The 21,566-nt window shown below is 57.5% G+C and overlaps 1 protein-coding gene across 1 annotated transcript in view; it reads right to left on the reverse strand.

The window, feature by feature from the left end:
- Positions 1-21,566, reverse strand: part of COL13A1 (collagen type XIII alpha 1 chain) — a 203,832-nt gene that overhangs the window by 61,966 nt on the left and 120,300 nt on the right. Inside the window, exons 13-20 of the mRNA XM_075533429.1 lie at positions 21,284-21,310; positions 19,744-19,800; positions 18,644-18,709; positions 13,954-14,061; positions 12,003-12,029; positions 11,085-11,120; positions 1,159-1,203; positions 486-518 (exon numbers count right to left, since the gene is read on the reverse strand). Of these exons, the coding sequence (XP_075389544.1) occupies positions 486-518; positions 1,159-1,203; positions 11,085-11,120; positions 12,003-12,029; positions 13,954-14,061; positions 18,644-18,709; positions 19,744-19,800; positions 21,284-21,310 (399 nt within the window). The remainder of the gene's footprint in view (positions 1-485; positions 519-1,158; positions 1,204-11,084; positions 11,121-12,002; positions 12,030-13,953; positions 14,062-18,643; positions 18,710-19,743; positions 19,801-21,283; positions 21,311-21,566) is intronic.

Genomic DNA, 21,566 nt, shown 5'->3' on the forward strand with positions numbered 1-21,566 from the left:
CTGGGTGAGGACGCATCAGCTGCTGCCTGTGCCGGGCAGAGGGCCCGGCTCTTCTCTGAGGGGCGCGTGCGGCTGTGAGTGTGTGCGCGGCACTCCCCTCTGGGAGGCCGGCTGGGCATGTGGCTTGGACATAGGTTCCTCCTGCCAGTGGGCCTGTCCCTTCTGCTTCTGGGTGTCCTTCCTCGCCTGCCTGGCAGTGAGGAAGGAGTTTAGGAGAGGGAGGAGTGTGGGAAGCACATAGCTCCCAAGCTTCTGAGCGTGAAAGGAAAGCCTGGGCTGGCTAGTCTTTCTACACGGCCGGCTGGCGAGCTCTTTAGGGGAGACTCGTAAACTTTGCTGCTTATCTGCATGGCTTAAACATCGACTCATTTTCCAGCTTGTGTCTCTCGACTCAATGATGCTTGAAGGACAGTGTTTCCTGATCCTGTCTGGCCACCTCCGCCCTTCCCGGCCCCTCCCGGCCAGCCCTGCGAAGGCCAACTGACCTTCATCCCAGCCACGGCGATCCCGGGCACCCCCTGGAAGAGAAAGGCACAGCTTTCTGTACTGGGGAGGCATGGAGCAAACCTCAGTCTGACTGCACACCAGCCCCCAGAGCCACACAAGGGGGTGCAGGGGCTGGCTCAGGAGGTTTTGCAGCACTTCATGTGCCCACCCACTCACCTCCCCAGTGGGATCCCTTTTGGAGGGCCATGGCTGGTTGGATGGAACCCCCCCTGGGGTAGAATTAGGGGGCTTGACTGAAATTTGAAATGAGGAGGGAAGGGAGGGAGAGGGCTGGAGTAGCAGAGAACACAAAACAAAGGGGCTGGTTTCACCCAATACCGTGGATCCCGGATGTGGGAGTGGGGCTAGCCCCTGACCCCCTCTGTTCCTGTGGGCTGGGGAAGGCTGAGTGAACCCCACTTCCATATCAGCCCAAGACCATGTACTTTGAGGAAGACATGCCCAAAGCACCACCTAGATGACCTGGGGTACCCCCATTCCCCACTTGGGGCTCAGTTTCTTCACTGTGGAGGAGGCCTGCCACCAAAGGGCGCCTGGAGGGCCTTGTGGTGGGCACGAGAAGGCCCTGGGAGGCCGTGACAAGGGAGGGTGGGTGAGGCGGGGGTGGGAGGCTGGGGGCTTCCGGCGTGCTCAGGGCTTGGGGGCAGGTACCTTGGCTCCATGCTTGCCCGGCATCCCCGGCATGCCCCGCTCTCCCTGGAGGAGGGAAGAAGGGTGAGGTGAGAAGGGGACAGATTGAGTGCCTCATGGGCTGGGGGGAAGGAGGCGGGGCCAGCAGTCCCTCTGCACATGAATGCACGGACACACACACACACACACACCTGCCTTTCTGGTTCTGATACATTACACAGTCGATGTGGCTTATTGCACAGTCAGAAAACTTGCTGCTACTCAACTTCTTACGACCCCCAAATTCATGCCCCAAGGTGAGCTCCCCACCACATTTTAAGAAGCTTAGCTCTGTATGACACTAACCTCACACCCCAGCCCCACCAGCACGACTCCATTCCTCATAGCGGCCTTACTGTTTTTTAAATCATTTTATTGGGGGCTCACACAACTCTTATCACAATCCATACATACATCAATTGTGTAAAACACATTTCTACATTCATTGCCCTCATCATTCTCAAAACATTTGCTTTCCACGTAAACCCCTGGCATCAGCTCATTTCCCCCCCTCCCTCCCTGCTCTCCCCCTCCTCATGAACCCTTGGTAATTTATAAATTATTATCATTTTGTCATATCTTTTTTTTAACAATTTATTGGGGCTGATACAATTCTTTTCACAGTTCATACATATACATACATCAATTGTATAAAGCACATCTGTACAGTCCTTGCCCTAATCATTTTTTTCTCTTTTCTTCTTTTACATTTTATTAGGGACTCAAACAACTCTTACCACAATCCATACATATACATACATCAATTGTATAAAGCACATCCATACATTCCCTGCCCCAATCATTCTCAAGGCATTTGCTCTCCACTTAAGCCCCTTGCATCAGCATTTTGTCATATCTTATACTGTCCAATATCTCCCTTCACCCACTTTTCTGTTGTCCTTCCCCCAGGGAGGAGGTTATATATAGATCCCTGTAATCAGTTCCCCCTTTCCACCCCACCTTTGCTCCACCCTTCGGTATCGCCACTCTGAAGGGATCATCTGTCCTGGCTTCCCTGTGTATCCAGTTCCTATCTGTACCAGTGTACATCCTCTGGTCTAGCCAGATTTGTAAGGTAGAATTGGGATCATGACAGTGGGGGGAAAGCATTTAGGAACTAGAGGAAAGTTGTATGTTTCATCGTTGCTACACTGCACCCTGACTGGCTCGTCTCGTCCTTGCGACCCTTCAATAAGGGGATGTCCACTTGCCTACAGCTGGATTTTGGGTCTCCACTCTGCACCCCACCTCATTCACAACGATGTGATTTTTTGTTCTGATGATGCCTGATATCTGCTCCCTTCAACACCTCATAATCACACAGGCTGGTGTGCTTCTTCCATGTGGGCTTTGTTGCTGCTGAGCTAGATGGCCACTTGTTCACCTTCAAGCCTTTAAGACCCCAGATGCTATCTCTTTTGATAGCTGGACCCCATCAGCTTTCTTCACCACATTTGCTTATTAGTGACCTTATTAGATAGGGTTTCTCAGACCATCAGCCTTTGGGGAGCCAGCAGTCTCATCTTTCTCCCATGGTATGGCTGGTGTGTTTGAACCACGAGCCTTCAGTTAGCAGCCCACACTGGCTCCCCACTGCAGGGGCTTCCCTGTCCTTGTCACCTGTACCCCTGCACTCATGCCTGCCTCTTCGGGTCAGGTCTCAATGCTGCAAAAGGCTCCAAGGGCCAAAGCCTTCCCTCACCTGACCCCACCAGTGGCCCCTGTGCCCCAAGCTGGGTGGCAGAGCTGGACTAGGGGGTCACCTCACAGGAGACAAGCTGGGGCTTCAGGCCTGAGCCAGTCTTGGGTTTGGGAGGAATTCCCTGGGGAAGGGCAGAGACAGGTGGGGCCAGTCAGTGCACATGTCAGCTCACACTGGGCTCAGTCCACCACACCCGCCTTCCTTTCATCTCAAAGGAAGCCCCTCCTGTTTCACAGCCAGCTGTGGCTCAGAGAGACAGGTAGGACTGCCAAGGTCACGGAGCTTGGAAAGAGGCAGAACAGGGATGTGAACACAGGCCCATTGACTCACTCCAAGTAACAGATGGACTGACCTCCGCTCTGTGGACCAGAGCATTTCTGCTCCGGGCTGGGTCCTTAATTGGGGCATGACTTTGCCTGCAAGCGCAGGTCTGCTCTGTGACCAGCAGAGAGCGCCAGAGGATCTCATCTGAAGTCCAGCCACTGCAGCTAAAGTACAGCCTGGAGTTGTCCAAGGCAATGAGCCCAGCGCTCTCTGCCCGGGGGCAGTGGAGGTGCCCGGTGCTGTGTAACTGGACTGTCCCAGGCAGAGCTGGAGGGCAGGAGGGTTACAGGTGGGTGTCAGCTCGGGAGATCCCGACTTTCAGAGGACTCCTGTTTGTCCTCTTCTCAGTTTCCCGCCAATGTCCGTGACTGCCCTTCCACCTCTACTCCTGGGAGCCGGAACAAGTTAGGCATGCTCTCTGGGTGGCCCATGGCGAGGCCATGTTCCCATCCCAGGCTCCACATCTCAAAACGAGGCTGTTAGACTAGATCCATGGGGCTCACTTGCCGGGCACAGCCGTGGGAGGGACAGGGTCCCAGGGCTGCAGGGGTGCAATTCAGAGCTGCTGCAAGCTCCAGAAGTGGGCTTGATGGGGGCAAGGGTTTCAGTTCTGGGTCAATCTTCAACTGTGGGGTGGGGGGCTACGCTCTCCCTACCCACTGAGGGGCAGCAGCAGGCACTTCAGCAGGGGAGGAGGGAGGAGCTGGCTTCTGCAGGAGCTGCTCTGAACACACCGGGGCTCACGCCTGGCTAATCGGGGTTGACTTTATCCCACATCTGTCGGCTTGCGTAGGAAAGAGAAGGATGCATTTGGGAAATCCGGCTCCTTGGAGCCTCCTGGCAGGGAGGCCTTCTCATTAGGCTGGTGACCTTCGCCCCTTCCCTTCCCTCTGGGCTAGGCCTCTTAATTCCCCCATTGACCCAGGAGCCCTTGGTGCCCCCCTTCCGGCCTCCCTTGACCCCATCCTGTCCATTCTCTCCACCTCACTGATCTCTTTCTCCCAGGGCTTGTCTACACGGTCTGCCCCAGCCCGACCTCTGCATGGGGAACTGGGCTCGTCACCTGCCACAAGACATCAGCCCTGGGCAAGTGAGGTGAGAGGGCTGGAGCCATTGCCCGGGACTCCCAGTCACTGCTGCCTGGCGGACGGGCGCTAGTGGGCTGCCTGGGCCTATTGCCAAGGGGACAGGTAACATGCTTCTGATTCCTCCTGCTGAGTTTTTCCGAGACCCCTTTCCCGTTCCATTCTTCTTGGTTGAAAGCTCCAAACTGTTCATCAATGCGAGTTGGGTTGCTAACTGCAAGGTCAGTGGTTCGAGACCACCACCTGTTCTGCGGGAGAAAGGCATCCTACTCCGGTGAAGAGTTCGTCTCGGAAACTCGCAGGGGCAGTCCTACCCTGTCCTTTAGGGCCACGATGAGTGGGCATTGACCTGATGGCAGTGAGTTTGGTTTGGGATCTCATTCATGTCTCTGCACCTCCACCTGCAGGGCCCAGGTTACACTGTCTCTGCTTTTCCTGCTTCTTCCAGCAGGGGCCCCTCTCAGCCACGTGAGCTGGCCGTTCTGTAGGTGCCGGTGTGGTGAAGGGTCCCGCCTCAGTTTCTCAGAGGGTGAATGTCAGAGGCTGCCAGACCCAGGCCAATGCCCAGTCTGCCCACCCACCTCTGGAGGGCTGGTCTTTTAACTCAGTGCCAAGACCCGGCCCCCATTTCTGGCCCAGGAGAAGAGGATCCTAGTTAATGTGGCCTGGGGACAGGGTTACCCTGAGGATGTCTGGCTGGGCCTTGTACAGAGCTCCGTGCAGCATCAGTGGGCCCTCTCCTCTGGCTCCAGGTATAGGCAGGAAGCCCCATCCTCTGTGGGGGTGACAGGATAGATGTGGGCTCCCCTATAGGACTGGCCTGTCAGGTGGTCCTCTACTGTTGCCATACAAGCCAGGCAGGGAGCTGGCAGCAAACGAAGTCTGGGAGGGCCTTCCATGCCAGCTCCCCATCCAAGCACAGGTCAGGCCAGGGGACTGGGTGGACGTGAACAGCTCGCTCAGAGGAGGTCTTGCGAACAGGCTGAGCCTGCTGCAGCCAAGTCTGCGTGGGGAGGTACGCTGGGCTGCCTGCAACTCTGCACACACATTCTTTGTTCTCTGCAGGGGAGGAGGCCAACGGGCAGCTCAGGCCTCATGTCTGGACCAGGGCCCCTGCCTGGGCTGGCAGAGCTGGATGAGGAGGGATATGTCCTCCTCCCCCCTGCTCCTTAAGTACTCCTTAGGCCTCCCTTCTGGGAAGCAAGCTGCCTGGTTCCTGCTTCTCAGTCCCAGCCAGCTTCCACCCAGGAGGGCCGGAATCACGCACGGCATGCCAGGCTCAAGGGTGGGAGTGACCCTGCCACAAGGGTGCCCCTGGGAGCCCAGCGCTTTGGACAGGCAGCCGGCTTACATCTCAAACGGAGATCAGTTGATTTCTGTAGCTCTTTCCAAAGAGAAAATCCAACTCTAATTAATCTGTGGGTTTTGGAGCGCAGGGAAGACAGGGTCCAGAGAGCACATGGCCGGGCTGGAGGCCCTCCCTCCCCTACTAGGCCTCAGAGCTGGGGCCTGGGTTCCAGTCCCCTGGCCTGCTGTCACTTCAGGGGTCTGCCTGGCTACACAGGGATTCCCTGGCTTTGGGGAAGATGCTGGGACCACAGCAGGAGACCTCCATCTGCATGGGGTACTGCCACAGTAGGAGGACACTCCACCTGCTGTGCAGGGCCTCTGGAAAATGCAGTGTGGGAAGATTTTAGGAAAAGCCGGGGTGGAAGGTAGGGACAGGCTGCTGTCTGAAGTCAGAGGGGATCTTGGCACACCCCCCTCCCCCCGACCCACCCAGCATCCTGGGGAATCATCCCGGCAGAGTCAGCAGCAATGGGCCGTGGTCCATTCCCTCCTCGTCCTTTGACCTTCCGCTTCGGGCCACACCACCCAGGAACCCATCTTCAGGTGCCCCACACTGCTCTGAAAGGCCCCAATCCAACAGCTCCCTGCCCACCTCCGTCCTCCCGATCCGGGAAAAGGGGTTGGTGGCTGACCAGAAATCATGGGTCCCTGGGCTCCTTAGAAGGAGCCCTGGAAGCACCGTGGGTTAGGCTGCCAATCACAAGGTCAAGGCTGCAAACCCACCAGTCACTTGGAGGGAAAGAGAGGGGGCTGTCAGCTGCCATAAAGTTTAGTCTGGGAAGCCCTAAGGAGCAGTTCTAACTCTGCCCTCTAGGTCGCCATGAGTTGAATTGAGTCACTTGCAGTGGGTTTAGTGCTTTGGTTTGGGGTCCTGAGACACATAGCACAGTCACCAGGCCTTTACTGTGGTGCTGAATGCCCAGGTTTACACTCTTGTTACATCCTAGCTGCAGACCTCAAGGGAGAGAGTCCCTGAACCGCAGCCTGCTAATCTGCCAACTGGGGGTGAGACGACACAGGCCCTGAGCCCGGCCCTCCACCCGCTATGTGGGAGGTTGTCGTGAACCCCTGCCCTGACTCGCAAGCTTGATTCTCCTGTCCTTTCTCAGGAGGATGGAGGAGGGAGCAAGGAAAAGGGCCAGCATGGCCTGAGGAGCAGGAAGAAAGATGGGTGGGAGGGCATCAGCTGACCCCAGGGTTCTGCCATCAGCCACAGGCCTCCCTGGATCTCCTGGGTGGGGGAGGCCTAGTTCACGGGGAGACCCCCAAGCCACAAGAGCTCTGGTCGGGACCACAGACCCATCACACAGTCCCGAGGCTTCCCGCTCAGGCAGGCAAGCTTCTCAGAGCAGAGCCAATGCTGTCATGTTTTAAACACAGGTTACCTCTCACAAAGTATTTAAAGGAGACCCAGCCATGCATCTAATCAGATAGGTACCCACCAGGTGCACAATGTTGGCAGAGTCTAGGCAGGAGGGGCAGCCCTGTGTGGGTGTGGGCCCATATGGGGGCTGTGGGCTGGCCTTGATGAGAATGCCAGGCCTGGACCAGCTGACAGGGGGTGGGCGGTGATGCTGGCTGATGAAATAAATCATGCCCAGAAATGTGTTTGCTGAGAGTCCAGTCCACCCAGAGCTGGGAGGCAGCCTCCTGTAGGGGAACCAGGGGCTGGGCCCAGGCAGCTGCTCCCTGAGCCCCAAAGTACCAGTGGAGCAAGTGTCTGAGTTATTCTACCCCAACTATGAAGGGCAGTGGAATGGCTTCCACCTCTGCTGGCCCAGCATCCACGCTAATTCTTCCGAGTTCCACTCGTTCCTGTGCCTCTCCACAGCAGTGGTCTCCGACTGGCCCTCCCAGCCATGCCCCGGGCAGTTTCCAGGGACAAGCATTCCTGCTGTCCTGTAACTCAGTCCTTGCCCCTCCAGGCCATGACCCCTGACTCCTTGTGATTAAAGGCCTTCCTTTTCCCATAAGAATGCCCTAAATGCGCCCTGCCCTGATGCCCACATGGACTCGCTCCTGCAAGTCTAGTGGCGGGCTGCCTTGTCTCCGGTGCAGCCCCAGGGAAGGGGTGCAGTGTCGTTTCCTCTCTGACCTCTGCTCATCTCCCGGCTTCTTTGGAGTCTCCCATGCTCAGACGCCACTTGGCAGACCATCCAAGACCTCTCTGCCGTGGTCTGGCAGAGGGAGGTGGGGTAGGGAGGAGTCCCTGGGTCCTTCCTGGGTCCCAACAGTGGTGACAAGCTGACAGGCCTGGTGTGTGGGTGGAGAGGGCTGGACAACAAATCCAGGAGGGTAGGCCTCCCAGAAAACAGACCCCTCAACAATGGGGTGTTTGTGTGGGTGTGTGTGTCCCTAAGATACTGGAAGGGATTTAGATCCAGTCTTCTATCTGATACAGAAGAGCCTCTTAATCCATCCCAGACAAGCCCATACCAGCCTCTCCTTGAACACCTCTGGGGACAGGGAGCTTGCTCCCTCTTACAGAGCTACAAATGCTCTTTCTGTGTGAGGCTCCCTCCGCCCCAGCCCACTCTCAGCCATGTAAAAGGAGTGCTCTTCGCCCCAGGGCAAACCCCCCTGGCTCACTGCTCTGCCAGGAGGAGCATGCTGGTTTTCTCTGGGACTCCATGCAGCTCTCTCCATGATCCGGACCTCATTGCCACACCCCCGAGACCAGCCCTGCTACCAGCCAAACACTGCAGCCTTCGCCCACCAGAGGATCACAGCCTCAAAGCTCCACAAGACCCTCCCTGGATGCAACAGGCTCCTGGCTGGCCCTAGGGAACAGCTGTCAGCCCTGGAGCCAGCCATGGGCACGGCCATGACCCCCCAGGGCTTCTGCTGGCCCTGCCACATCTTTACAGCCAAAGCGCAAAGCTGCCTGCTAATGGGAAAGCCTAGCCTCTGCTAGGAGGTAGTAAACATGGCGAGTCTGTGGGAGTGGACTGGGGCAACCCCAGGGGCTATAATTTCCACTTCCTGACACAATACAGGCTTCTCAGTTTAGGCAGAACTAATTAAAGATGTCTCAGCTCTGCTGCGGGTACTGCCAGGCTCCCATAAAACATCGTGGTGACAGGGGGCCGCCTGATTACAGCGAGGGAGGAATGTGCTTCTCTGGGTGACCGAATCCCTTCCAAGCCTCCGCCCTGCCTGTCCCGCCATCCTCACCCCCACCCCCCGCCCTTGCCTCTCGGTCTTGCTAGGGTCTGTCTTCCCTGTCTCTTCCTTGATCCTCCGCCTGCACCCCCAAGCCAGGATTGGGGTATGGGAGGGACTCCCTTCAGCAGGCAGGATCATAGGAAGCTTGGACTTCAGAGAGGCCCAGATCTGGACTTGAACTCCTGCTCTGCCACTTATGAGCCCCGGGACCCTGGATGCCCCGGCTTCCCTGCTTGTGAACTACAGACTACCAGTCTGTCTGTCTGTCTGTCGGGGTAGAGGGCCAGTGTGTGATGACTGTGATCACACTGCTCATTCTGTGACAGTGGGGAGTGAGGAGGAGCACGGGCACTCGGCTGCTGAGCACAGGGTGGGCGGTTCAAGCCCACCCACCGATGTGTGGGGGAATGATGTGGCAGTTGGCTTCTGTGCAAGGTGCGCAGCCTTGGGAACCCCGGGAGGCTTCTGGAGCACTGCTGCACTCTGAGCCAGCCCACCCACTCACTGACTGTATAATCACAGCAGAGTCCCTGGGTGGCACAGAGGGTTAACACACTCTGCTGCTGACCACAAGGTTGGGGGGTTCAAGCCCATCCAGGGGTATCTCGGAAGAACCTGATGATCCATTTTCAAAAAAGCAGCCATTGGCAACTCTCTGGGGCGTCACCCATCCTGAGACCAGAGGCACTAGATGGAGCCTGGCATCACGACCATCCTACCAGGAACACAGTGGAGAATCTCAGATCAAATTCTTTTTTTAAAAAAGCCCTAACTTCCTGAGCCTACAGAGACCAAAGGACCTCCCCCCACCCCCTGACCCTACCATCACCACCACTCCCCTGAGACTATGTCCTGAGACACCCTTTTTCTTGGAACTTCACCCACTCCTGGCGGCCAACTGCCAGCCCAATTAATGAAATGAACGAGGCCACCTGTGAGGAGAGTGTCCCTTTTAGCCATCCTCTGAGACCCGAGGACCAGTGTTTACTCGCCGGCAAAGCTGAGGAGGCACAGGGCGGGGCAGCGGTGCTGGATGAAGGGGAACAGAACTTCTAGCCTGACGGAGCATGCTGACACAGTGCCCCTGAACGGGATGCGCAGTCATTGTTCAGTAAGAAGGGAATTCACTACGTAAATGTATAACCCTCCCCAAGTCAGGTCAGCAAACAAATCAACAAACAAGGTTTGGGGGACACGTGGCACCCTGTAGGGTACAAACCCAAAGCCCTGTGGAGCTCAGTGCTCCTTGGACACACAGGGGTCTCCCTGAGTAGGAATCAATGTGGCGGCCACTAGGCCTGGCATGGCTATTTCAGTGACCACCCTCTGGGCCTCTGCCCCAATGCTTTTCGACCTGAAATGTGATTTTCCTTCACAGTTGCTGGTTGACAAATCACAAATCTGTGGCCCACTCACACCGAAAACGCAGCCATCGCACGCTGCTGGCTCTCATGGCTTTGCTGGGTAGGGCTTGCTGCAGCCAACACAACACAAACAAAAATGGACGCAAATGGACACTGGAATAAGGCTCACGCCCTGGGCCTGCCACGCGATAAGGAAGCCTGTCTAGTCTCCTGGGGCCGAGAGGTCACAGACAGAAGGAAGGCACCCCAACCCACAGGCAGCCCCAACCACCCAACCCATGCCCGAGGCCATCTGGGCTCCTACAGGCTCTCCACAGATCACGTAGTGCAGCGGCCTAGGTGAGCCCAGGCCAGACCAGCAAAAGCACCCACAGGTAAGTCAGCGAGCATTGCAGGTCAGTATGTTTGTGGGGGTGGGTGGGGTGGGGGTTTACACAGCATTGGATAACGGATGCACCCACCATTCTTCACCAGGCCGGGCCGAGCTCACCCGTATCTTCTTACAGAAGATGCCCCAAAGTCCTCCAACCAGAAATGCGTCTCTCTACTCCCAGTAGCCACACAGCACTACGCTCTGGGCGTGTTCTGCACCGTCTGCTTTACCAGAGCTGTCCGTGCAGAAGTCTGGGCAGAGACCCTTCCACGTTCCTACCAGCTTCAGAATGGAGCTCTGCCCAGCATGGGCCACCCTTTCTGGATCTGTGGGCTATCAGTTAGGCCCCTGACTTACCCAAGGCCCTGCTGCCTCGGCGCTCCTCACCCTCAAAGTGAAGATACTAACTGCACTTGGACCAATTATGTGAGGGTCACACTGAGTTGTGTGTGCACAAAAATATACTGTGAACCACCAAACCCCGACCCGTGAAGCCCTTCCTGGTGACCATTAGGGGCAGCTGGGTCCTCTCCCCATCTCCTTACCTTCCGGCCATGGTAGCCCTGGATTCCAGGGTCTCCCTGGGGGACAAAGGAAAGATCATTAGAGGGACTTCCCCAATGCCAAACTTCCTCTTGTGCTATTCCCTTCCCCCTCCTGCTGTCCCCCACCCTCCAAGAAACTACAAGCCCTCCTGGTCCCTTAGCCCATCTCCAGCCTGCCTCGACCCTGCTCCCTTAGCCCATATCTAGCCTGCCTCAAACCCTGGTCCCTTAGCCCATCTCCAGCCTGCCTTGAACCCTGGTCCCTTAGTCCATCTCCAGCCTGCCTTGAACTCTGGTCCCTTAGCCAATCTCCAGCCTGCCTCGAACCCTCCAACACCAACAGACCGTTTTGCTCAACATAAGCCCCCGCTTCTCGGAGGCAGAGGGAAGGGAGGAGGGGAGGGCCAATGGGCCCAGGAGACCTGAATTTCCGTTTTGGTCCCATGACTGACCGTTTCTCTGTCTGACCTTGAACATGTCCCTTTCCCCCAGGGCTCTGTGTCCATTTATCAAATGCTTGGGCAGGATCCGTCCTCTGCAGTTTCTCTTCCCCAGAGCCCCAGGGTCCCGAGCTTCAAAGGGGGGAGCCTGTGTGGTGCTGTGGACTCTGGGTAGGGTTTCACACGGGGCCGGATGACCCCAGAGGAGCCTCCCCATCCTGACACTGTAAGAACTATGACTTGTGAGGACACTGTGCCAGTGTCTTGCCCATCAGCCTTGAGCTTCCAGTTCTCTTGCTCTTTACACACCAGCCGTAGCTCTGGCTCAGAGACGGGCAAAGTTTGGGAAACCAGCCAAGCTTCATCCATCTCTGAGGCAAGATCCCCCACCTCTCAGCAGCCCTTAGTGCCCACTGCCACCTCCCTTCTGCAGGGAACGCTCTCACCCACTCCGCACGACACCCACAGGGGCCCTTACCTTAGTTCCAGGAGGCCCAGGTAAGCCCTGCGGAAGAGCAACAGCGTGAGGCTTATACTTGTGAATGGTTGGCATTAGCCATCTGAGGGAGTCTCTGGGCGGCACGTGGTTAAGCTCGGGACTAAGAGCTAAAAGGCTCCAGACTAAACCCACACACGGTTCAACCCGATGCTCAGCAGCAGCAGAGGGGCTGATGTGGGGGCCAAGAGGAGCCCCGCATAGTGGGCGAGTGGGCGGCTACTTATAGAGAACCAACGGGCATGGGAGGGTGCCTGAAAACTACGGACGAACTGTGGGCACAGGCGGGGTCCTCGAGAGCCACACGGGAGCCGTGGGTGTCCCCCCTGGGCTCGACCACTAATAGGTCAGTTGACAGGCATCATGGTCAGGCATCATGGTCAGGCATAGGTCAGGCATCATGGTCAGTCAACAGTGTGGTTTGTCTTAGAGCCCCACCCACCCCCTTCCTACGTGGGGCTCCTCCTGAAGAAACCCGTCTTCCCAGCCTGAGCCCTGGCTGCCTGCGGAATAAGCCCTCAGTCTCCCCAGACTCCAGCTGGGGCCCTTGTGCCAGGGTGGGGCAGGGGGTGACCGGGTTGCATATGGTGGGAGCTGTGAGGGGGTAGCAGGGAGGCTGCCTGCTGGAACTTAAAAGAGAAGACAGAGAGGGTGGGTGCCACCCACCACAGGTGTTAGGCAGCAGCCGGTGCTGGAGAAACTAAGGGGTCCGAGTCTGCTCTGTTATAATTGGTTTGGAAAACATCCTCCCACGGGGCATTCTCTCGCTGGGAAGTGACCCTGTATGCTCTGACCTTGAGCGAACACATGACATTAAGCTTGCAGAAGCCCGTAGACTGTGCAGCACAGAGGGACACCTCTGGTGAATCAGGGACTTCAGTGGCTAATTGGTTTCCTCCACAGAAACAGAATGAGATTCACCCAAAGCATGTTCTCTGTCACCCAGGTGGTTCCGACCCATAGCAACCCTGTAGGACAGGGCAGAACTGCCTTTGTTGGTTTTCGAGATGCTAAGTCTTCTCTGGAGTAGAAAGCCTCGTCTTTCTCTCTCAGAGCAGCTGGTGGTTCTGAACTGCTGACCTTGCGGTTAGCAGCTCAATGCACTACCCACTCTGCTACTAGGGCTTCCTACTGAAACCACACTACCACAGATGCCAACAGGAAGCCCTGCAGCCGAGTGTAAACAGGAGCCATGCACACCCATCACGCCTTTCCTGTAAAGCTTAAAATGTCTCTAAAAAAAGATCTTTTTTAAAATTTGAAGAAAAAAAACGGAACATGAGTTCCGATGTTCTCTTTGCTATCCACACTTAACAAAGCAGACCACCTGGGCTTGGTTCAGTGAGGGAAAAGCCCATGGTTTGGGTGAGGGCGAGCAGCCAAAATGAAGCGTGTTTTAAACCCTTTTGGTTTTCCCAGCTTGGTTTGGTTCCTTCCCCTAAATTTCGCTGCCTTTCTGTTCTTCCGTTATCTCATCTAGTAACCCAGGGAAGGGCGCCCAGGCCCGCTCTCAGGGTCCTGGGAAGAGGTTACAGGAAGATTTAGACCCTGTGACTAGGTGAGGCATGTTGGCGAGGGAGGGACGCGCGCGCTCAGATGCAACCTTGCCTACCTCCTTCAGAACCCAGTGCCCAGACTCAGGTGTTCCCAGCCTGGGAGTCAGGTGAGAGCCCTCAAAAGGAGGCCTGCCAGCTTCCTGGTGAGTGCCCTGAGCAGAGCTGAGGACGGACACTCAGGGCACGTGGGCCCCAGGGCTGCTTTCCACGATGAGCTCCCCTGCTCTCCCCCCGTGGGCCATGAGTGCAGCGGTCATTCTGCCACTCGGCAGGGATCTGGGTTCCTGCGGGTTCCTCAAGTGTTGAGTGCTTCCTGAGAATTTGGGCGACAGGTCTTTAAGGTTGGGAGGCCATAGGTAGAGGAAAGGGGTACTTACGGGTGGCCCCATGGGCCCTGGCAGTCCTGGGTGCCCCAGAGGTCCAATTGGTCCAGGAGGGCCTGGGGGGCCTGGGGGGCCTTGGATGCCGGCCTGGCCCTGCTCACCCTGAGGTTTGTGAAGACACGTGTTAGCGAGAGGACCCCGGAGCCCAGGGTAGAGCCCGCCCAGTGTCGTGCACACAGTGAAGGCCCGCTGTGGCTGTGGTGACTGTGGGGATGAGACGGGACCGCTGGAGGGGGGTGACTACATGCAGGAGCTGGTGGCAGTGAGGAGAGAGCCAAGACAGCAGGACCCCAAGAGGTGGGGCTTCCAGAGAGGGCTTCTTGCACAGAGAGCTGGCACCGTGCCCAGAGCCCAGCTGCAACAGCAGGGGCAGAGGAGGGGGCAGTGAGGAGTGACTGTAGCCCGACCACAGACCTGGTACCAGCCAGGTCAAGTGGCCAGAGTCCAGTCTCGGCCAGCTGAGGAGGGGCCTGCCTTTGCCAGCTCTCTGTGTGGCAGGCCCGCCATCACCCTAAGCCTCGGCCTCCCAGCTGCAGCTGAGCGTAGGTCTCTTGTCTCGGCAACTTGCCACCGTGGATGATCTTGCCAGAGGACAAAACAAAGTCCTTGGGTCAGAGGGCACATTTTCCTGGCCTCACTAAACAATTGGGCAAGAGATGTTATGTAAGCATTTGGATTGGTGACTTCCCTAGGATCTAGGCCCCCTGGTTTCTTCTGGGCCCGCAGTCAGCCGGGTGGGTCTGAGTTGTGGGTGCCCCATCAGACAGGGCCTCAGTCCCCACCCTCCATACCCTTTCACACACGTGGTCTGCTTGGCCTCAGAGAGCAATTAGTTTGGCTGAAAGTGTTTTGAAACTCAAAAGTGTTTGGGGAGGGGGGTTTGGGGGAGGCTGTATGCAGTTGCTATTATATTCTCATCCCATGTCCTGACTCCCACCCAGTGGCTCAGAGACCAGCCTTTGTTACCAGGCCTGTGCCCAGAAGTGACCAAGAGTCCAGCCAGGCAGGGGCAGCGCTGACTTCCTTTCGCGGTGCTAAAGGATGCTGAGTCTGACTCCTGGTGCCCCAGGCATGTCTGTGCAGAACTGTGAGCCCCGGGTGTTTCAAAGGCCGAGTTCTTGGGTCATCGCCAGACCTTTCTTCTGAGGCTCCTCTGCATGGACTTGAGCCTCCAGCCCTTTGGTTAGTGGTTTAGCATACTAACCATTTGTACCAGCCGGGGACACCTTTCTAGATCCAGGCAGGCGAAAACCCACTTAGACCTTTCTTTGAATTGTCATGGAGTTAGTTTCTAAGTGACCTCTTTGAAGGGTCAGTCCTATGGATGGGACAAAGCAGAACTACGTGTCCGGGCTCCATGCTGGGGTGCAGGGGAGGCAGGTCCTGGGGTGCCAGCCCACCCTCAGCTCTCTGCTTCCTGGGGGGTAAAGGGAGCAGACCAAGCTCTGTAGTGGGACACAGCAGGCAAACAGGAGCACGCACTGCAGAAAGAGAAACTTGGGATTCTAGCAGTGTCTGCTCCCACCGTCTCTTGGAACACTGAGGTGACAGCACCCTGTAGTGACACTCAGGGGGGGCCTGGGCCTTGTCCTGTGGCACCCTCTGGAAATATGGGTTAGGGCTCAGAGTGCCCACGTCGGAGGAAGCACGGCAGACACCACACTGGTAGGACCCCTGCCTGCAAGCCTGCCTGCCTCCACCACCTAGCTTTAATGAGCTGGCTGTTGATGAGCCCAGGGGCTGTTCACAGCGGCTCTCCTGAACCAGGGATGCTGACTGAGAACCCAGCCTTCAGGAGGGCACCGGCATAGCCTTTTAACCGGAACCTGCCCCTGGAGTTGTCTCGCAACCTAAGCTGCCCGACATTGGTGTCTTGCTAGGGTTCCTGTATTTTTGGAAAAGGGGTAATTCACAGGGAGGAGCCCTTGGGTGGTGCACCCAGTTAAGTGGTCAATGATTAGCCCCAAGGCTGTTGGTCTGAACCCACCCAGAAGTACCTCGGAAGACGGGCCTGGCCATCTGTGTCTCAGCGCCTTGAAAATCCCACAGGGCACAGTTCTCCAGGGACACACGCAGGCTTGCCAAGAGTGGAAGGCAGCCTGACAGCCACCACCAGCTACAATTCATGGGACCAAAGACTTGCCTGAAACGAACCACCAGGCCCTTTCTGACCTTGAACTTCTAGACTCTTCATAGCAACCCAAGTTCTATTGGACAAAAGAGGGGGCTGAGGCTCAGAGAAGTTGAACTCCCTGACCAAGGTCAAGCGAGAATTCCGAGGAGGGTGAGGGCCCACACCCAGAAGGCCACACTCAGCTTCCGAGCCTTCTCAACAAGCCCCCAACAAAAAGCTCTCCCAGTCCAGCTTGCTGCATTTGGGAAAAGAACCCCACCACCATCTGGAAAGCACATCGCACCCCATATAAACTTTCTTCTTCTAACTAGTGCAAACACGTGTCAGTACCTTGCGGAGCCTGTAAAATCAATACTGGTTTATTGATAGGAAATAGACATGCTTCTTTATGGCCCCAGAAGACCAACAACGCAAACACCTTCCTCTCCAGGCTGAGTCTGGGCCCCCGGGTCTCACCCCACTCTCCCGTGGAAACCAGGTCCAGGCAGCGCAGATGATCGTGGTTCTTCCAGACTGTGCTCTTAGGAAGGGGGGAGCAAAAGGCTTGGACCTGGATAGAATCTGGATGGGCCTTTCTCAGTGTCTCCAGCTAGCTATACAGTGGCTATAGGGGTCCCCAGGGTAAGTCCTAGGCTACTGGCCACACAGTTGGCAGTTTGAATCCAACCAGAAGTCCCTCAGAAGAAATGCCTGGTGGTCTGCTTGTGGAAGGGGACAGCCATGGGTGCTCCAAGGAGCACAGTTCCACCGATACACGTTGTCACCAGAACTTCAAATGGATTCCCTGGCAATGGGGCGTGGTGCTGGTGTGAGGGTGACATGGCCTGGGGCCCAGCAAGGGCAGCTAGTATGACTGCCACCTTGAGGAAGCTGCTGTAGTCCCGGTGCACATGGGCACTGAGAAATGACTGCCAGCACTCCTGGGGGCTGGCTGGCAGGGTGGGGCCAGTGGCAGTGGGGACAGAGTGCCCGGAGGCTCTCGAGGATTTGGCCGTTGTGACAGGGCATACAGCCCGTGGGCTCAGGTCACACGTGCATTACGCCTCCCTCGGTATTTTTAGCTGTTCATGGGCATGACTTTCAGTCCTGTTCGGTTGGATGCCTGGATCACAGGCCTCTGGGCTTCTACTTGTCCACCTCAGACAGTGGCCCCGAGGCCCCACGGCCACCCTTCAGAGCGCATCACAGGACTCCCCAAAGGCACGCCTGGTTTGGGAAGATCTGAGCAGGAGGGGGAAGCTGCTTGCTCTTCACAAGCCTGTCCTCCGGCCGTCCTGGCTGGACAGAGGATACAAGCTTTTGCTCAGGTCGGTGACACTTGCTGGTTGGAGACGACATTCCTTCTGCAAGTCCCCTTCTTCCTCAACCTCAGGTGACAAAGGATTAGATGCTAAGTGTCTTCAAAGTAGGCCCCACTCCTGAACTCAGTGCACTGGGTGGATGTTGAACCAGGAGGGTCCTGGCTGTGGGGAACAAGAGCCCCGGCTGCCAGTTCCACCTCTGCCGCTTTCTATTTGACTCTGGACAAACCTGCTCACTTCTCTGAGCCTCAGTGTCCTACGCTCCAAACATGCATGATAGCAACAGTGACCACCAACATGATCACTGGCCTAGGACTGACACAGTGCCAGGTCCTGTCCTCAGTGCTCCACAAACAGGTGGCCCGAAGTGCTCCACTATGGCAGCCCTGTGGAGCTACGCCAATTGTCCTCATGCTCCAAAGGCCCAGAGAGGCCAAGTCCTCACCCCAACATCACACAGAGAGTAAGAGACAGAACCCAAAACACCAAACTCACTGCCATCAAGTGGATGCTGACTCATAGGACCTGACAGGACAGGGTAGAGCTGCCCTGGTGAGTTTCTGAGACCCCCCCGGCTCTCCCCCAAGGAGTGGCTTTTGGTTTGGAAGTGCTGGCCGTGGGCTAGCAGGCCACCTTGTGACCACCATACCACCGGCGACGTGAGAGAGAGAGAGAGAAGTTGAGTGCAAACGCCTGTGCTGTAATTTACAGGCTGTGTGACCTCGGGTAGCTCACCTACCCTCTCTGAGCCTTGATTGCCTCATCTCTAAAGTAAGGGCCCCATCACTGCCATAGCGTCGATTCCGACTCAAAACAACCTTCTAAAGGGTTCCCGAAGTGGTACATCTTCAGAGTGCCAGATAGCCTCTCTTTTCTACCATGTAGCAGCGGGCGGGTTTGAATGACCAACCTTGTGGTGGCATACAATGCCTACAACTGCTGAGAGAACTGACTAACGAAACCAGGCATGTAAACCGTGTGACGCGGTCTCCTGGCAATCAACGCTGGTGGTGGTTGTGAGTGGTAATGACCATGGTGGAGCGCTGGCGCTCCCAGGCCCGGGCACTGGCTCTGCAGGACTTTCATGTCTACGGCAACGCTGGGTGGGTTTTTGTCTAATTCGATGCAACCTAGCCAGAGAGCAGTTCAGGCTTCGTCTGTCCATAGCCCCAGCTGGGCTGCCAAGGGCCCAAGGCCTGGGGACCCCTCCGGAAAGCCGCGCCACCTACGGGCAAACGCAGGTGTCTACCTGGAAGGTCCGCCTTTTTATGACTGGGGGTGGAGCCAGCCGCACTGAATTGAGGAGAGGCAGCAGCTGAGGAGGAAGATGAGTTGGAAGGCCAGAGGGCAGAGGCCAAAGATCGCAGGTGGTCAGAAGGGTGCCGAAAGTCGAAAGTCACCAGGAAGGCAGGGTAGTCGAGAGGGGTGAGGGGAGAGGGAAAGAGAAGAGAGATTAGCCAGTGAGCTTGAGCCTGGAGGTGGAGTGGGGGGAGGAGCACTCCCACAGGGCTGGGCACTCCCACCAGGCTCCTCTCCAGGAGGAGAGGGAGCAGAGCAGTGGCCCTCGGCCCACACCTCCAGGCTGGGGCCCAGGGGTGTGCCAGCAGCCCCACCTGACTGGGAGAGTGGCCACGCTGGGCCCAAGAGCCCCCTTGACCCCCAGCCCAACATTGCACTGCTGGCCCGCCCACCTGCATTGGGAGCTGAGATTGCTGGGGGGAGGTTGGTGGGTGCAGAGGCTCTGGCTTGGGGAGCCACAGGGCCAGTTAACTTGGCACTTGAAGCCAGGCTGGCCCTGGTTTGGGTTCTGCCAGTAGGGCTGGTGCCAGCCCACCTGGGGAGGATGACCAGGGCCCTGACAGGCCTGGCTCCTGGGGCCCCAGCCCGTGGGGTGTGTGCTCCCAAGGGGCTGGGCCCGGTGGCAGGGCGTGGCTTGGAAGGCTGAGCAAAGATGCCTTTAAATGCTCAACTGCTTATTAGCGGGAGGGAGGTAGCTTGCAGCCCCACCATGGCATGTGACTGTCATGTCTGGAAATTGCAACTGCGTCCCATCCCTCTAGGCTTTGAAATGGAGCGAGCCAGGAGGCCAGCATTGAAGTGAATTGAAGTGAAAACAGAGCAGGTGTTACCCACCACACCTTTGAAAGTGTCTTAACCCCCACCAGTCTGGGTCCGGCCCTGGTCCCAGGATGGGACAGAAGCTATCCTTCCCAACCCAGCTGCAAGCAGAGCCCCAGGGCCGCCCTGCCCCCACTGCCAGGGCCAGAGACAGAGACGTGCAATGTTGGGCGTAGGGGTCCAGGTAGCTCTCGGCATTGGGGGCCCAAAGCCCACGCAGAGCCGACAAACCTTCAGGGTAATTATCTGGTTGGAGCGCAGAGCTGCTAGGGTGCTGCTTGGGGGCTCCTGGTTTGGGGAGGGGGTGGTGGTGGCAGAGACAGGGCAACGGGAGAGTAAGTGCCCACAGCACAGCCAGCCCAGGGGCTCTTCCTACCGCTGCCCCTCCCCTGGGACTGGATGCTGGATCCTGGAGATAGCTGCCACACACATTCCCAAAGGAACACCGCCACCACCCCCACCCTGCTTTTCTGCCCTCTTTTAAAAAGGGGTGTAGGCTGTCCTTGGCCCATCGATCAACTGCCCCCACCCCCACTTGTTCCCCAGGCTGCTCAGGGGCATCCTGGAGCCCTCTCTTCCTGCTTTGCTTCTTGTCTTGGGCTGAGGGGCAGTGTTTCCCCCCTTTGCTCCCACCTGGTCCCTGGCCCCCCGGGCCGGATGACACACAGCCGAGTGTGTGCAGTTGGAATGGCCCCGTGCCAGGGAAGCTGTCTTCCTCTCGGGCAGCGTGACAACCCTGTGAGAGCCCCTCATGCCAAATCCCCACAGCTGACCTCCTATTATTGTAGTGGGGCGAGGCTGCCGGAACCCTGGGGCCCCACGGCCCTGGGGGACATGCCATCGGCAGACAGGCTTTGTCAGAGCTGCTGCCACAAGTGAGCAATGTCCCTGCTCAGGCCTCCCTCCGCCCACCTCAGGAGTGGCCTCACCCCCATCCCAGTGTCCTGCCTCCCAGGCCCACCGAGGCCTCTCCTTAGTCTAGGAACCCCAGATCGGTGTCAAACCCTGGGAGCCCGGCCTTCCTGCTTTGTGACCACCCCCAGGGAGGCCAATTTTGTGTGTGTCTCTGGGCCCAAAGAGGTCCAGGAGAGAGAGGGACACCAGAAGACGTCCTGTCAATAGGACTGAGGCTGCCGAACAGGCGGAATTTCTGGTCCCAGTTTAAGGGGTTCTGGCCGGAGGCACACACGTCTTTGCCCTCCCTGGCCCCATGGTGGTGATGGACAAGTCCGAAGAGCCTGACAGCAGCCTTTTGGGTTCTGTATGTTGGGGTGGGGGAAGGAAAAGGTAGTGGTACGGAAGGTGGTCACCTCTGCTCTCAGGGCCCACCCCGTACAACTGGAGAAGGCGCCCTCTGTTCTTAAAGAGGCAAAAGAGGCTTGATGCTGAGCCCAGTCTCGAGCGTCAGCCCCGGTGGCTGCCTCCACCACTGAGATCTGGGTATCTCAACGTAGCAATGACTCAGCCCGAATCCCTGCTCTTGGCAGGGCGGACTCACCTGAGCCACATGGGGGAGGGCAGTGCATGGAGACCCGCCTGCAGGTACAAGCCCTCAGACCCAGGGACTCGAGGCTGCCAGGGGCAGGTGCACCCAGACTCACAGGCAGGGGACCAAAGGCACCCTCCTGGGAGACAGCCCGCTGGATCAGCCAGCCCGCCCCCACCTGCAACCCACTCTCTGGCCTATTGTGGAACCTGAGGTGCTGGGGACCCTGGGAAGGGGCTGAGCCAAGGGGTGCAGCCAAGGGCCCGCCTCAGGGGGGCCACTTACCCGGTGCGGGTGCTCTCCACACTGGCCCTGGGGAAGGGAGGAAGGAGACGCTGGTTGGCACTTCACGCAGGCTCATTACCTGCCAGCCCAGCTCTGCTCCCCACCTGGGCTCCCTGAGTCAGGAGAAGGTACCTCTCCCCGCCCTTGCTTCTGCCTGGTGGCAGGAAGAAGACCCCCAGGGTCTGCTTCGAGGTGGTCCTTGGACCTGGGACAGGTCCCCATCATACCCCATTGGCCATGATGGTGGGAGTCAGCAGTTCTACTCCAGACCTAGCTGGGTGTT

The sequence above is a fragment of the Tenrec ecaudatus genome, chromosome 16 (assembly GCF_050624435.1).
Source record: "Tenrec ecaudatus isolate mTenEca1 chromosome 16, mTenEca1.hap1, whole genome shotgun sequence".
Taxonomy (NCBI): domain Eukaryota; kingdom Metazoa; phylum Chordata; class Mammalia; order Afrosoricida; family Tenrecidae; genus Tenrec; species Tenrec ecaudatus.